The 17122-nt window shown below is 40.9% G+C and overlaps 1 protein-coding gene across 1 annotated transcript; it reads right to left on the bottom strand.

Moving 5' to 3' along the window:
* Window positions 1-1618: 1618 nt before the first annotated feature.
* Window positions 1619-16777, bottom strand: LOC139401865 (cytochrome P450 2K1-like). Its single transcript, XM_071145856.1, has 8 exons — window positions 16574-16777; window positions 10242-10404; window positions 9935-10084; window positions 9673-9833; window positions 9325-9504; window positions 3138-3279; window positions 2158-2484; window positions 1619-1954 (listed from the first exon to the last, which is right to left on the bottom strand). Exons 1-8 carry the CDS (start codon window positions 16775-16777, stop codon window positions 1767-1769), a joined length of 1515 nt encoding a protein of 504 aa, XP_071001957.1. The 3' UTR covers window positions 1619-1766.
* Window positions 16778-17122: the final 345 nt, after the last annotated feature.

The raw sequence follows: 17122 nt of genomic DNA on the forward strand, positions 1-17122 counted from the left end.
TCGCCAAAGTCAAGGATCGGTAGGATAGTCAGTTTTACGAGGGTATGTTGAGCAGCATGAGTGAAGGATGCTTTGTTGCGAAATAGGAAGCCAATTTTAGATTTAACTTTGGATTGGAGATGTTTGATGTGAGTCTGAAAGGAGAATTTAAAGTCTAGCCTGACACCTAGGTATTTATAGTTGTCCACATATTCTAAGTCAGAACCGTCCAGAGTAGTGATGCTGGACGGGCGGGCAGGTGCGGGCAGCGATCGGTTGAAGAGCATGCATTTAGTTTTACTAGCATTTAAGAGCAGTTGGATGCCACGGAAGGAGTGTTGTATGGCATTGAAGCTCATTTGGAGGTTTGTTAAAAGTGTCCAAAGGGGAAAATGTATACAGAATGGTGTTGTCTGTGTAGAGGTGGATCAAAGAATCACCCTCAGCAAATAAATTGTATAATTGATGTTATAAACTGGGTGGTTCGAGCCCTGAATGCCGACTGGCTGACAGCCGTGGTATATCAGACCGTATACCATGGTTATGACAAAACATGTATTTTTACTGCTCTAATTACGTTGGTAACCAGTTTATAATAGCAATAAGGCACCTTGGGGGTTTGTGGTATATGGCCAATATACCACGGTTAAGGACTGTGTCCATGCACTCCGCGATGCATCGTGCCTAAGAACAGCACTTAGCCATGGTATATTGGTCATATACCAAACTCCCCCGTGCCTTATTACTTAAATATATTACTTTTAAAGTATGGTTACATTTAATTTGCTCTGTTAACGCAGTGTCTAGTCATTGTGCAAATGCACGGCCGCTTTATATTGCTATAGAATTTACACAAATGCCTTACTATACGTCATTCCCAAACATTTTATGAATTTATGATGAAAATGACCATATCTAAGTGCTCACTTGTCTGAAGATATAAACGAAAAGATGTCATATTCTTCCTGGGGGTGTATATGAACAGATGTTAATACCATTTCATGCTGCTAAAATACTGTCAGTTCCACTTTAAGACTTTATTAAAAGTTTTGGTGAAATCTACAAGTTGAACATTTTTCACTGCTGCACAGTGATTGGTTCCCACTGAGCACAGACAGTAATTCAAATTATATTCTATTCCAAACCCCGACTCCAAGTTGACTAAATGGACCAGAATTTGACGAACAGCAGCCCAATTCTGGTCTTTTGTCCAATTGTAGGCAAAGTGCTGATATGGTAAGTCAAAAGACTAAACAGTGGAAAAAGATCCAAATTGGGTTTCCTGTGTCAATGCAGTCTTTCTTTGTTTCAAGTCTCCTTCCATAACTAGAACAGCTCATGGAGTGAAAGTAGGCAGCCGAACTTCCACTCCTGCTGGAGCTAGCTAGCTTATGGTTAGTCATTGTTCTAGCTAGCAGATCTGGCTAAGTATGTTTGCTAGTCACATAAAAACATGCCCAGAAGGGTAGGTATAGATATCAACTGCTGATAACATTATCTAGAAAAATGATTGACTTTACTTAGCAACAGCTGTCCAGTCCCAGACAAGGCAGGACAGCAAGCAAAAACAATTGCATTCTGTACATACATAATAGCAGTGCTTTGTATCAATCAATTACATTGTTGGATTGTAGAGCAATCAAATTAAATCAAAACCATTGAGGGACTGGTCTCATCTCAGACCTGGCTCACAGTACAGCTGGTGAGGTAACCCATTTCAGCATGTTTGTCTAAAGTGGAGCATTTGTTCTAAGTCATGTATAATATACATTAGGCCCAGACTCATCTCAGACCCGGCTCACAGCACAGAGCTGGTGAGGTGAAGGATTGAGGGTGAACCCCACGGATGGTGTGAGGTCCAGATCATCCTCTGTTACTCCAGGAGGAGGAGAGAAATGAAAGCGCTGCAGGAGGGAGGTGAAGAAGAGGAAGAGCGCCATCCTGGCCAGACCCTCCCCCAGACACACCCTACGACCTGGAAGAAGATAAAATGAGGTAGACAACATAACAATTAGGTTTACAGATTCCTATAGTTCACATATAAATATGTCAAATTGTACACACATTTTATACCATAAACTCTCTGGGTCAAAGCAATTCCCCAAACTCTTAATTTTAGAGTACCATAGAAGGATTCACTTACCCAGTCAGTATGGATACAGAAACAGTGGAACTCACCTGCAGAGAAGGGCATGAAGGCATCCCTCTTGGTGAATCGACCTTCCTCATCCAGAAAGTGGGCGGGGTTAAAGGTGTGTGGGCTCTCCCATTCGCTTCCGTCTTGTAGGACAGACGTCAGTAGAGGAAACACAAGCGTCCCCTTCTTGATGAAATATCCCTGGAAGGTGATGTCTCGGCTGGTGGTGTGGGGGATGGCAATGGGTAAAATGTTGGCCAGTCTCTGGGTCTCATGGATCACTGCATCAGTGTAGGGCAGGTTCTTCCTGTCCTCTGCTAAGGGCTGACGACTTCCTATGACGCTGCTGATCTCCTCCAGGACCCGGTCTGAGACAGATAGGAGGGAGGACCAAAGTTACTACCCTCAGAAAATGTCATCTTAAACTTTAGCCTGGACATTTAATAATTTTTACAAGATGGCCTGATAACTGAATAAAGCTGGGAATGATACCTTAACCTACGTACCAAAACAGTTACCTTTTCTGCACAGTTCAATGTTCTCACTTAATGCATAACACCTTTTTGTAGTCAACAGCTACACAATAAGTAAATTGTGTAAATCATGTCCAACAAAACTGTTCGTTTTTGGATTGTTTGAACACTTCCCTCAAAACAGGGATAATGGAATAAAAAAAAGTGTTTGCCAAAACACCACATTACCCTAGCAAAATGCACTAACCTGATCAAAACCTGTCACTAACTTAACTATATCTATATCAAAACAGTATAATTTGTCATATTACATACATACATACATACATACATACATACATACATATATATATATATATAACCGGTTGTTTCATTCATGTGGACTACAGCTTCATTCAGTGTTCAAGCAATTGAAACAAACTAAACTGGCCTGTGGTTCAAGTGGGAAATGTTCACAGCATGTAAAACCTTGATTGTCTTGCGTTACTACAATCACTTGTAGCAATGTCTGTACAACGGCGTGTGTCTGTGTGCACATTGATACTTACCCTGTATAAGAGGGTACTTGGCCATTAGCATCAAAGCCCAGCGTAGAGTTGTCCCTGTGGTGTTAGTACCATTAGAAAACATGTTTCTCACAGAGGATATCAGGTTGTTGTCATGGTAGTGAGAGTTCTTGTTGCCAGATTCCTTATACATACAGAAAAACACAGAAAAAGCATTTTAAAAAAGGGGAGAAAATATTTGTTTCCATGGCATAGACCAGGGATCATCAACTAGATTCACCCACAGGATTATATTTATTTATTTATATTCCCCTGAGCGGATGGCTGGAATATAATTACATATACATTTGTAGACCGCAAATTGACCACAAGAGATAATATTTGAATAAAACAATCATTTCTCAAACCTTGCTCAGAGTTGTAGATGTCTCTATTATGTGTGGGAATACTTGGGAGCAGATTTCCAAAATGAATCAGTTAGAGCTGATTTCCTGGTGTTTTACAGTTTGTGTATGTTGAAGGAATTGAATTCCTCTGTTTTAATACCCAATTAAATTAAACACTCAGTCAATTCATAACGATTTGTAAGACCCTTATTTTATAGGAATGGACAGAGCCCCGGTCTTAAAAGTCAAGTAACAGCCTTTAATCAAGAGAGTACTGAGTAAATACACATTTTACCACAGGTTATAAACTGAAAATGACGTCAGCGTTTTCTAAATGTTCCGTCTCTTCTTGACACTGGTAGAAAGGCCCTATAGCTCTCAAGCCTTCCCTCCTCGCCTAGAGCCAAGGTCAGTCAGTGTAGATAAGCATTCTAGACAGTCTGGAGATAGATAATTCATTTGTACCAAGGAACAGACAGTCATTGTTCTAATTTTTGCCCATGTTCACACACACACACACATTATTTTCAGTACTGGGATCAAGAATGAAAACTCATACATATACAGTAACACAATAGTATTCGGATTATTCAGTCCTGATTGAAACGTATACATAATTAGTCATCATTGATAAAAATTCCCTTAAGTGTAAAAAATAATAATAATAAAATGAAAAAAAAAAAAGTTAATTCCAGAAAACCTAGGGGACCAATTAAAACCACCCGCGGGCCAAATTCGGACTGCCAGTTGGGGAAACCTTACATAAACTGACCAGGTCAATCCAGGCGAAATAAGATCCCTTATTGATATCACTTGTTAAATCCACTTCAATCAGTGTAGATGAAGGGGAGGAGAAAGGTTAAAGAAGGATTTTTAAGACTTGAGACAATGGAGTCAAGGATTGTGTATGTGTGCCATTCAGAAGGTGAATGAGCAAGACAAAAGATTTAAGTGCCAGGAGCACCTGTTTGAGTGTCAAGAACTGCAACGTTTTTTCACGCTCAACATTTTCCCCATGTGTATCAAGAATGTTCCACCACCCAAAGGACATCCAGCCAACTTAAAACAACTGTGGGAAGCATTGGAGTCAACATGGGCTAGTATCCCTGTGGAATGCTTTTGACACCTTGTAGATTCCATACCCCAACGAATTGAGGCTGTTCTGAGGTCAAAAGGGGGGAGATGTTCCTAATGTTTTGTACACTGAGTGTACAGTATACCGCTACAGCATGGGCCCAATGCTATTTCAGCACAATCGCTCCTATATTTTCTCTATGACATGGGCCAGTTACATATTTCTCAATGCACACTAAATCCCTACATGAAAGTTATTAATTCAAAAAAATTTATGTGGGGGGGGGGGGGGGGGGGTAGATCAGCTTTAATATTGCAGAGAGATTGCAGCTTCCATCAATGTAATTGTCAGCATAATTCCCAATCCCAATACTGCTGTTGTAAATATACAGTGCATTCAGTAAATATGCAATGCATATACAGTACCCCATAATGACAAAGCAAAAACAGGTTTATACATTTTTACAAATGCATTACTGAGGAGTGGCTTCCATCTGGCCGCTCTACCATAAAGGCCTGATTGGTGGAGTGCTGCAGAGATGGGTGTCCTGGAAAATTCTCCCAACTCCACAGAGAAACTCTGGAGCTTTGTCCGAATGACCATTGGTCACCTTCCTGACCAAGGCCCTTCTCCCCTGATTGCTCAGTTTGTCTGGGCAGCCAGCTCTAGTAAGTCTTGGTAGTTCCAAAATTCTTCCATTTAAGAATGATTGAGGCCACCGTTGTCTTTGGGACCTTCAATGCTTCGATAATTTTTTGGTACCCTTCCCCAGATCTGTGCATCGACAATCCTGTCTCAAAGTTCTACGGACAACTCCTTTGACCTCATGGCTTGGTTTTTTCTCTGACATGCACCGTCAACTGTGAGACATTAAAACCTGTTTTCACTTTGTCATTATGGGTTATTGTGTGTAGATTGATCAAGAAAAATATGCATGTATTCCATGTTAGAATAAGGCTGGAACGTAACAACATGTGGGAAAGGTCAAGGGGTCTGAATACTTTCCCAATGCACTGTGTGTGGGTTATATTATACACTGCTCAAAAAAATAAAAGGGAACACTTAAACAACACAATGTAACTCCAAGTCAATCACACTTCTGTGAAATCAAACTGTCCACTTAGGAAGCAACACTGATTGACAATAAATTTCACATGCTGTTGTGCAAATGGAATAGACAACAGGTGGAACTTCTCAGTGGAACTCAAAATACCAGCAACAGTGTGTGAAAACCTTGTGAAGACTTACAGAAAACGTTTGACCTCTGTCATTGCCAACAAAGGGTTTATAACAAAGTATTGAGATAAACTTTTGTTATTGACTAAATACTTATTTTCCACCATAATTTGCAAATAAATTAATTAAAAATCCAACAACGTGATTTTCTGGATTTTCTTTCTCATTTTGTCTGTCATAGTTGAAGTGTACCTATGATGAAAATTACAGTGGGAGAACTTGCACAATTGGTTGCTGACTAAGTACTTTTTTGCCCCACTGTGTGTATAATATATATGAAGTCGTTTACATACACTTAGGTTGGAGTCATTAAAACTTGTTTTTCGTGGCCTCCCGGGTGGCGCAGTGGTTAAGGGCGCTGTACTGCAGCGCCAGCTGTGCCATCAGAGTCCCTGGGTTTGCGCCCATGCTCTGTCGTAACCGGCCGCGACCGGGAGGTCCGTGGGGCGATGCACAATTGGCCTAGCGTCGTCCGGGTTAGGGAGGGCTTGGTCGGTAGGGATGTCCTTGTCTCATCGCACACCAGCGACTCCTGTGGCGGGCCGGGCGCAGTGCGCGCTAACCAAGGTTGCCAGGTGCACGGTGTATCCTCCGACACATTGGTGCGGCTGGCTTCCGGGTTGGAGGCGCGCTGTGTAAAGAAGCAGTGCGGCTGGTTGGGTTGTGTATCGGAGGACGCATGACTTTCAACCTTCGTCTCTGGATACCACGAAATTGGGGAGAAAAAGGGGTAAAAATTCAACAACAAAAAAAAAAACTCGTTTTTCAATCACTCCACAAATGTCTTGTTAACAAACGATAGTTTTGGCAAGTCAGTTAGGACATCTACTTTGTGCATGACAAGACATTTTCCCAAAAATTATTTACAGACAGATTATTTCACTGTATCACAATTCCAGTGGGTCAGAAGTTAACACACACTAAGTTGACTGTGCCTTTAAACAGCTTGGAAAATTCCAGAAAATTATGTCATGGCGTTAGAAGCTTCTGATACCTGAATTGATACATGCTTCTACACCTGCATTGCTTGCTGTTTGGGGTTTTAGGCTGGGTTTCTGTACAGCACTTTGAGATATCAGCTGATGTACGAAGGGCATTTGATTTGATGGGCTAATTGACATTATTTAAGTCAATTGGAGGTGTATCTGTGGATGTGTTTCAAGGCCTACCTTTGCTTGACATCATGGGAAAATCAAAAGAAAAATCAGCCAAGACCTCAAAAAAAAATTGTAGACCTCCACAAGTCTGGTTCATCCTAGGGAGCAATTTTCAAACACCTGAAGGTATCACGTTCATCTGTACAAACAATAGAACGCATGTATAAACACCATGGGACCACGCAACCATCATACCGCTCAAGAAGACACATTCTGTCTCCTCGAGATTAACATAGTTTGGTGCGAAACGTGCAAATCAATCCCAGAACAACAGCAAAGGACCTTGTGAATATGCTGGAGGAAACAGGTAGAAAAGTATCTATATCCACAGTAAAACAAGTCCTATATCGACCTAACCTGAAAGGCCGCTCAGCAAGGAAGAAGCCACTGGTCAGAAACTGCCATTGAAAAAGCCAGACTACGGTTTGCAACTGCACATGGGGACAAAGATCGCACTTTTTGGAAAAACGTCCTCTGGTCTGAGGAAACAAAAATAGAACAGTGTTTCCATAATGACCATCGTTATGTTTGGAGGAAAAGGGGGAGGCTTGCAAGCCAGAGAACACCATCCCAACCGTGAAGCACAGGGGTGGCAGCATCATGTTGTGGGGGTGCATTGCTGCAGGAGGGACTGGTGCACTTCACAAAATAGATGGCTGCATGAGGAAAGGAAATGATGTGGATATATGGAAGCAACATCTCAAGACATCAGTCAGGAAGTTAAAACTTGGTCGCAAATGGGTCTTCCAAATGGACTATGACCCCAAGCATACTTCCAAAGTTGTGGCAAAATGGCTTAAGGACAACAAAGTCAATGAATTGCAGTGGCCATCACAAAGCCCTGACCTCATTCCTATAGAACAGTTGTGGGCAGAACTGAAAAAGCATGTCCCAGCAAGGAGGCCTACAACCTGACTCAGTTACACCTGCTCGGTCAGGAGGAATGGGCCAAAATTCACCCAACTTATTGTGGGAAGCTCTTAGTAGGCTACCCAAAATGTTTGACCCAAGTTGAACAATTTAAAGGCAATGCTACCAAATACTAATTGAGTGTATGTAAACTTCTGGCCCACTGGGAATGTGATGCAATAAATAAAAGCCGAAATAAATAATTCTCTACTATTATTCTGACATTACACATTCTTAAAATAAAGTGGTGATCCTAACTGACCTAAGACATGGAATTTTTAAATGTCAGGAATTGTGAAAAACTGAGTTTAAATGTATTTGGATAAAGTGTATGCAAACTTCTGACTTCAACTAACTAACTAATTAACTGTATGTATGTATGTATGCATGTATGTACAAGCCATGTCTCAAAGCTTAAAAATCCTTCTTTAACATGTCTCCTCCCCTTCATCTACAACATGTCTCCTCCCCTTCATCTACAACATGTCTCCTCCCCTTCATCTACAACATGTCTCCTCCCCTTCATCTACAACATGTCTCCTCCCCTTCATCTACAACATGTCTCCTCCCCTTCATCTACAACATGTCTCCTCCCCTTCATCTACAACATGTCTCCTCCCCTTCATCTACAACATGTCTCCTCCCCTTCATCTACATTGACTGAAGTGGATTTAACAAGTGACATCAATTAGGGATCATCGCTTTCAGCTGGATTTACCTGGTCAGTCTATGTAAGGTTTCCCCATCTGGCAGCCCGTGCAGTCTGTGCCCTAATTTGTCCTGCGGATGGTTTTATTTGGCCCCCCAAAATACCACAGTGTGCCATCACAGCAGCAATATTTGTGACCTGTTGCCACAAGAAAAGGGCAACCAGTGAAGAACAAACACCATAGTAAATACAACCCGTGTTTATGTTTATTTATTTTCCCTTTTTGTATTTTAACTACTTGCACATAATGACATTTGAAATGTCTCTATTCTTTTGGAACTTTTGTGAGTAATGTTTACTGTACATTTTTATTGTTCTTTCACTTTTGTTTTATCTACCTCACTTGCTTTGGCAAAGTTAACATATGTTTCCCATGCCAATAAAGCCCTTGAATTGAAATTGAATTGAGAGAGAGTATAAATATATTTACCTTTATTATTTTTCATTAACCCTTCCACCCCACTCCTAATTGCAGTAAACTAATGGACAACAAGACTTAGGCTTCTACTTCCAGCTTATACACACTTTCATTTTACAGACACAATGTATTATACAATAGTTATCTTTTGTTTGTATTTATTCCCATCCTTCAGCTACCCTCAACCCCACCCATCTATCTCTGAAGACCATTCAGCTTGATTTATATTTGCCATATATTTCTAACTGTGCTGTTTCACAAACGTTCTGAACCTATATATTTTACATGAGTTATCTTGTTTTTAATTGAGATGTTTTTAACTGTAGTGAGATTTCATACCTCCAGGGTTTGCTTTCGGACGAGGAACGAGTCCACAAAGCCTCTACACATCTGAGGGTTGAGAGTCTCCTTCAGCCCCCGCACCAGCTCCTTCATCTCCTTCTTGTTGTTCTCAATATTCTTCAACAAAAGCTTCCTGCTTTTCAGCCAAGGGCCCAGCCAGGGGAACATATTGTACAACTATCTCCCCGTAAAAAAAAAGTTAAGCATGAATTACTCTATTATTCCAGTAGCCCAGTACAAATTAGAATAACTATTACATTTTCCTGGTTTAGTCAAGTGTGACCAGTTTGTTTTTCACTCTGAGAATAATGGCAAAGTAAACATCATGAGCACATAGTACAGTACTTGAACTGAAACCCAGCCTGCAATTCGTAGGTTCTCATTGGCTCGATCCACTGTGGCTCGGAACTTGGAGTCAGAGTATTCAAACCTGCTGCCGTACACAATGTTGGAGATTACGTTGGCGACAGCATAACTCAATGGCTGGGTTGTGTCAAAGGCTTTACCTATTAAAAAGATCAAGATCAGAAATTCAATTAAAAAATCTAAGGATTTTTTAAATGTAATCCTTTTTTTGGTTTTCAAAATCAGACCTACGAATTCTTACCCTCATGTTTTTCCAACACTTCAATCAGGTAATGAATTTCCTCTGAGATTTTCTCCTCACTCCCTTTCTTGCCCATCCCAAAGTCTCTAAGGTTTGTCAGGGCAAAGCGCCTCATCTCTTTCCATGAGTCTCCATTGCCAAACAGAATACCTATTTAAAAGTAACATTGTGCAGGTGTCAGGAACTAATCATGTCAGGAGAAAATCATATATTTGTCACATATTTATAGTTCCAAATATGCTTGCTTGACAGAATATTGTTGAATGCAACAGTTAACCGGGATTACAAGTTTCACATACTACATTACCATGTCCATTGGTGAAATCATACAACACAGGAAGCATGCCCCTGTCCCCAAACTCCTCTGCATGGTTGACCAGCGCCTGCTTGACCGTCTTGTATCCTGCCAGGATGACCACTTTTGTGGGTCCAAAATGAACCGTGAAAACAGACCCATATTTCTTGGACAGCTGTAGAACATAAAATAAGACTAAATGCATGGTTTATTAAAGGATCCGGACAGTGACAATCATGTTTTTTATCAAATTCGATGATATTTGAATGTAACCAGTTCATAGCAGTTTGACCCAAGTAAGAAAAAGTACTGTAGCTGGTACATTGGAAAAGCTGATAAAGTTACTGGTCCCCCCCCCCCTCCCCCGTTGCGTTGTGGTTTTTAGCTAGCAAGCTACTTATCAGCATGCCGGATGTCATAGTGTTAATTTAACGTTGTTTATCAAATAATGAAGACAATACGATCGAGTTTGCAGTGCACATTCGAGCGAAGTTGCTTTATCAATTGGGGAAACATTCAATCGGTCTTCAGTATTGAATAGCCATTTATTTGGCTATGCCTGCAAATTGTGCTCCTAAAAGGTTGGCTAACCTATAGGACTATGCTAAAACGTCAAGTGTCGCTGTCATCATTCTTGCTGCTTCCAGTTCAGTAGCAGTACCTTTCGAGATCTCAACTAAACAGAGTAGACTATAACCTATGTATACGTGGTCGGAGAAGCACAGGGTAGTTATCTTTCCAATTTAATATATTTCCTAAATAGGCCTATGATTAGGCTATAGTTTACTACATTGCCTAGAAATAGGGCTAAATATTGATCATCCATATTTCTCAGTCTGAAAATCTTCTCACTCCTAAAAGGTAGGCTATAAAAATAGCTCAAGAGAAAGTGCAAGTTTCTCCAACTCTGCTCTCTTTAAACTACATCTAGCATATTTCCTGATATTGCCCAGTAATAGAAAGGGCCATGTGAGAATCTCGGCTAATTTAGCCCATGTCTTAAGTTATTTTTGCGCATTTGATATTGCCTATAGGACGCAAAATTGCTGGGACCATGGCTAGCTAGTGAGCTGCTTCGGTTAGGTTTGGGACTTCGGTTAGGTTTGGGACCAGTTCTTGCGGTAGCGGGTGGAAGAGCGGGAGCAGGATTTAGACATCGGTCCTGCGCAGACCTCTACTGTGCACCATGACAGTGAATCCTGTAACTTTAGAGCTATTTATGACTGAGTCAGTGTGAAAAGTAGGGAACTAGCTAGGGAAACTGACAGATCAATACCGTTACATTGCCATACTGACTAATACAACTCACATTGATATTCTGACATGTTTTCAGTGCAATCTTCAATTGTTTGGCCAATTGTTTGATTCAGGTCTAGTTTGATTGAGGCAAAAAAAAATAATAGCTAAAGTAAGCCAACTTTTGGCCAGCTCTCTCTCTCTCTCACTTGCCAAGTTAATTTACTTCATAAATGGGACAAAACAATGGCTACAAGCAATACTGCGGTTAGATAGTAATAATAGCCACCTCATCTCGCAACTGCCAGATAACTAGAGGCTAGAGCTGACCTGGCTGTGGTAGCTACTCACTAGCATAGCTTATTCATTCACCTCAAACGAGTGGGGATGAAACATTAGACAACGTTACATGTCAGTTACAATACTAGCCCAGCACTGCGAATAAACATTAGTTCATTTTTTTCTGTTAAGTTTAAAAGCAGTTACCTTGTCAGCTATATCAGTCAACTAAAGTAGCCATTTTCTGTTCTGCTTCCTTTTACAACTCGATGAAAGAGCGGAACACATACACACTGATTGAATTGTGCTCAACTCTCCAGTGCTGGTCCAGCCAGCCTTTCAGAAGTTTTGCCTTCACACAGCCTGTTAGCCCACTCTGTGGTCTCCACAAGGTCCTAAATCCAGTCAGATGAACACTCCAAACAGCCTTCCCGACAACTATGAGGCGTCCGCATGGCCCTAAAGCACACAGTTGCCCCAATTTGATCACATTCCAATGATAAAACTGGGGGGAACAAAAATGCAATTTCAGATACGTCCCCCCACATTATGAAATTGCATTTTTGTCCCCCCCAGTTTTATCATTGAAATGTGATTTTTAAAAACGTGCCAACGTCCTTTAGGACCATGCGGATGCCTCAGTTGTCGTAGGCTGTTTAGAGTGTTCATCTGACTGGATTTAGGACTGCACAAACACAACAGAGCGTGCTGACAGGCTGTGTGAAGGCAAAGCTTCCCCCCCATCCCCAGTGAAAGTCCCTGTGTATAGTACCATATTTAAACTTTTGTTACTTTCTTTGCTTTCTGGCCCACAGTGAAGGGGGGGGTCGGGGACTAAGGGGGAAATGGGTCGTGGTTATCTTTATATGCATTCATTTTGGTTTTATACCTGTAACCCTCTGAAGAAAACAAATTAAACAAGTTGGTCACAACAACAACAAAAAACATTTCAAGCTACGTAGACAGGCTCCTGGATCTCCTCTTCAACGAGGTCACACTTGATCCAGCGTCGTATGTGGGGAAGCTGTGTGAGCTGTCCATCCCAGGACCCCTGTCTGCCCAGTATGAGAGGCCTGACAAGTAGGAGGTCAAAGCTGGATTTGTTTCCCGCGTATATCTTGGGGGTGACTGTGGCCAAGTGGTTGACTGAAGCGGGGTACATGGTTCCCCCTCCTCTCCCGCTCCCCTCACCATCAAGCTCTGTAGTTTGTGGCATTTCCTAAAGCATAAGTAATTCACTTTTCCATGATATGATATCACATTGTTACTTTGTATAGTTTTATTTCAAGCATTCAGATGGAAGATGAGTGTTATACATTGTACGAATCAGTGTGATTCTGCACAATGTAGTGAGGCCGGATGCCTTCAGTATATTAGGATTATGGCTCTAAGAATCTATTTATGTCAAATGTCACCATTTTTTATCATGATTGTTCATGTTGATCAATATTTCAGCTATACGGGCCTATTGTAAGTTATCAACTGAATGTCTGATCAATTAATACAATTCTGAACATATCATTTATAATGTTAATATAGAGACACCAAAAATTGTTCAGTACACTTATGTATGGTGCTTTCGTGTACGTTCCCTTATGTCTAAGCTTCTAAGGGGACTCTTTACTAAAGAAGAATTGTATCAGTGAACTGTATTTTGTAATTAGTTTTAAAAAAACAATAGAAATGCTACGGTTTGTCTGAGAGCCAACAGTCCATGATCAGCTCTATTGACCATGAGAGCATTGAAGAGAAAATGGGTTGAGGCATACTCCGAGTCGATATTCACGTAATATGGAATTCCCCTCGACCACATCCACAAATTGGGGAAAATCAAACATTATTTTCCATTGACCCCCAGTGTAAAAGAGACAACTTTGTCGAATATATTTGTGTTATATATAAACAACAAACCATGCTGAAAACCTGCTGTGTGTTCAATGTACATGTAACCAGGTCAAAAATCACGACCTACGGTTCGCAATGCTCCCACGTAGGGAAATAGAGCCAGCAAGAAGAGCCTGTGGCTTCAGGCTATTCGTCATGGGAGAGTGGGAAATTGTGGGGAGCCGGTGTCCAAGTAGGCTACACATAGTTAGAGCTCTATAAATGTGGAAGCAATGTAATCACAGGTAAGACATTTAACTTGTTTAGCAAGCACAGTCCGTTTGTAACTCCATTCACTACTTGTAGCTGTATAGTTTGTTTGCGTCTTGGCTAGCCTAACGTTCTGGTCGGAAGCTAGCTAGCACTCACTCACGTGGCTGCTAGCACCGTCATGAATAGGGGCATTCAGGACGCCCTACAGTATTACATTTTTCTAAGTAGTGAGAACACTAGGGAGAGGCAATGTTGAAAAGGGGAAGCAGGGTAGCCTAGTGGTTAGAGCGTTGGAGTAGTAACCGGAAGGTTGCAAGTTCAAACCCCCGAGCTGACAAGGTCTGTCGTTCTGCCCCTGAACAGGTAGTTAACCCACTGTTCCTAGGCCGTCATTGAAAATAAAAATTTGTTCTTAACTGACTTGCCTAGTTAAATAAATGAATAAAAAGACATTGCAAAATAAATGTAGAAATCTATGTTATTGCACCAACGAGTGCCTGCGTTGCCAAGGGCTAAAATAGAAATTAGTTATATTTCTGATGCAGATCGCGACCTCTCCCATCTCCTCATTGGTTTATAGAAGCAGGTGCCATTTCCTCATTGGTTATACCCACGCGGGTACCCAAGTGCCATCTCCTCATTGGTTATACCCACGTAGGTGACTGTGAGACGAACAAGGTCAGTGGCGGTAATGCACCTAATTTATGAAAGTTGCCAATCGCAATATATTCAAGAGGTGAAAAAGCCTGAAAGGAAGAGAGATGACTAGAATCGATTCGGTTGACCGTTTTATATGTGGAATAATTGTAGGAGTAGAACCTTGTGCATTTCAGGTAAAATAACAACTCAATGTTTATATCCCAGGACAAATTAGCTAGCAACAGCAAGCTAGCTAAATAGGACAAATTGGCTAGCAAGTGCAAGCGAACTAGCTAAATTGCCTTAAAAATGTTTAATGATTTCGACCTGTCCCCAAATGAATATAATTGGTTCAGAGTTTGTTTTGATATTTTAACATGCGTGTCATGATGGCGTTTGGTGTGGGGGGACAAAATACATTTATGCACGACGGAGCACACCGCAGCCGGTTTGGGTTCCCTGTAACACTGACTGGGAGTGTACTATTTAGGCTCATAATGACATGTGGCCCATTGTTTACCTTACCAGGCAATGACCACAAGGGTGTTTCCACGAGCTGTCTGTCAATGTTTTCCTGAGTTTTACACCAATCTTAAAGCTGCAGTCTATAATTCAAACATCAAAACATCCATCCCATCACTTAACTTAACAGCTGAGGAATGGGCCTGGAGAAATGCAACCACTCAAATTCACAGATGGCGCTATGGATGCAAGGACTGACCATCCGTGAAAGGATCTTTTTAGGCCAGGATTCAATCCGATTGCTGATTTGGACAATGCAGAATGTAAAGGTAATATCCAATTGAGCCGACATATGCAGCTTTTACCGTGAACGTGATCTGAGTATGCGGGAACGTTGTTTCTAAAAACGTGCATAGTGGACAAATGCGATCGGATTCAATCTAACCCTTAACCATCAAATGAAGCTATACAGTGTTTGTTTAGAATCACATTGTTTACAAACAAACAAACACAGAGTTCTAAAGAGTAAACCAGTTTAAAAGGGTCAATCTGCCATTGGTACAGCCATTTTTTAAAGTTTAAATTACTAATTATAGCTATAGATTCTTAAAGAATATAACTAGAAATACCTTATAAGCTTAGCTCAACTGTCATACCCCATCAGAACCCAAAGTATGAGATTGTTAAACATAAAAATAAATACATGTAGCCTCTAAACATGATTAAAACTACAATGTATTAGTATGGATGGTCAGTCATTGCATCCATAGGTTTGTCTATAATTTCAGAGGGGTTATATTTCTCCAGCCCCATTCCTCACCTGTTAACCTAAAACAGTAGTGGGGTGTAAGCTTTATTGTTTGAACTGCAGATTGTCCCTTTAACTAAGCTCTCAAAGCATCTAGAAGTTATTCAAAATATATTAACGAAACAGACTGTGGAGATCAGTGTGTGACTTAAAACAATGCAGGTTCTACGAAACGCCCTGTGAAGTAAACAATGCATGAAATGTAAATACAAAAACCTGAGCTAAAGGTTGTTGGAAGCAGTTCTGTAACAAATAAAGTATAATTCTATGTTGACACATATCTTCAGGAGTGATATCGTTGCAATAGAAGTTGGATTGAAGTATGTGTGAGCTATTTTGGTGAGTTGTTTGGTCTGTGACAAGAAAACTATTAAGATGGGGTAAAAACATACAAAACAATCCCTTTTAGCATTCATGACAGATACGATTTTCAAGCCAAATGCCTCTATTATGTGAGTGAATACACAGTGGTCATCATTTCACCTGTATTATTTGACAACACTTGGCATTTAAAAAAACTGAAATGGAACATTAATGGAGGAACATTCTCTGAAAACATTCATGAACTCAGAGCGAGTGTGGAAAGTAGGGCCACATCAAAATAAAAACATTTTAGAGGGCTCCTGTGTTGACAAAAACTATTGCTAACTGGTTGAAACACCATGTACTCAACATATTGCTTTGACAATACATGCCTATTGAAACTAACTGGAAGTTTTAAACCTGCTAATACAAATATTTTGAAAATATTTAGCCAGATAAAACAATGTCACAGATCATATCAACAACCACAACATAGTTTAATCTCAGGACTTCCTCTCACCTCACAGAGGCTGCGATAGGGCCTCTTGAGATCCAGCTGGAGCATGTTACCTAACAGGGGCAGAGGCCTGGGTCCTGGAGGCTGCTTCCCCTGTTTCTCAGAGTTGGAACCAGAGGAGAGGCGGTAAAGGGCCAGCAGAAACAGCAGAGCCCCCAGCAGTGTCACTGTGCTCGATGTCTGGAGAAGACATTCTAAAAGAGACATCTTCAAACAGCTCTTATACCTACACAGGGCTAAAAATAGTGACTACTTCCTGCTCATTGATCTGACTGCCAATGGAGGCTCACCTTTTATAGAGCATGGAACAGCCTCAGGGGAGGGGCTAAACATTCTGAAAAAAATGTGCTCTTATCTATGCGAAGGTCCTATGAGGATTTCTCATAGTTCATTAGACCTTGATCAACACTAGATACAATTGAAGGCAAGTGTAAAAATAAACATTTACAGACCTTTGAGGTTTGACTCTGTTAACCACCATCTTTTGAATGTCATTTAGCAACTATTAGATACATATTTCCAACCTTTTTTCACAAATGCACACATTTTGGG

This window comes from Oncorhynchus clarkii, unplaced genomic scaffold, assembly GCF_045791955.1.
Source record: "Oncorhynchus clarkii lewisi isolate Uvic-CL-2024 unplaced genomic scaffold, UVic_Ocla_1.0 unplaced_contig_520_pilon_pilon, whole genome shotgun sequence".
NCBI classification, from domain to species: Eukaryota; Metazoa; Chordata; class Actinopteri; order Salmoniformes; family Salmonidae; genus Oncorhynchus; species Oncorhynchus clarkii.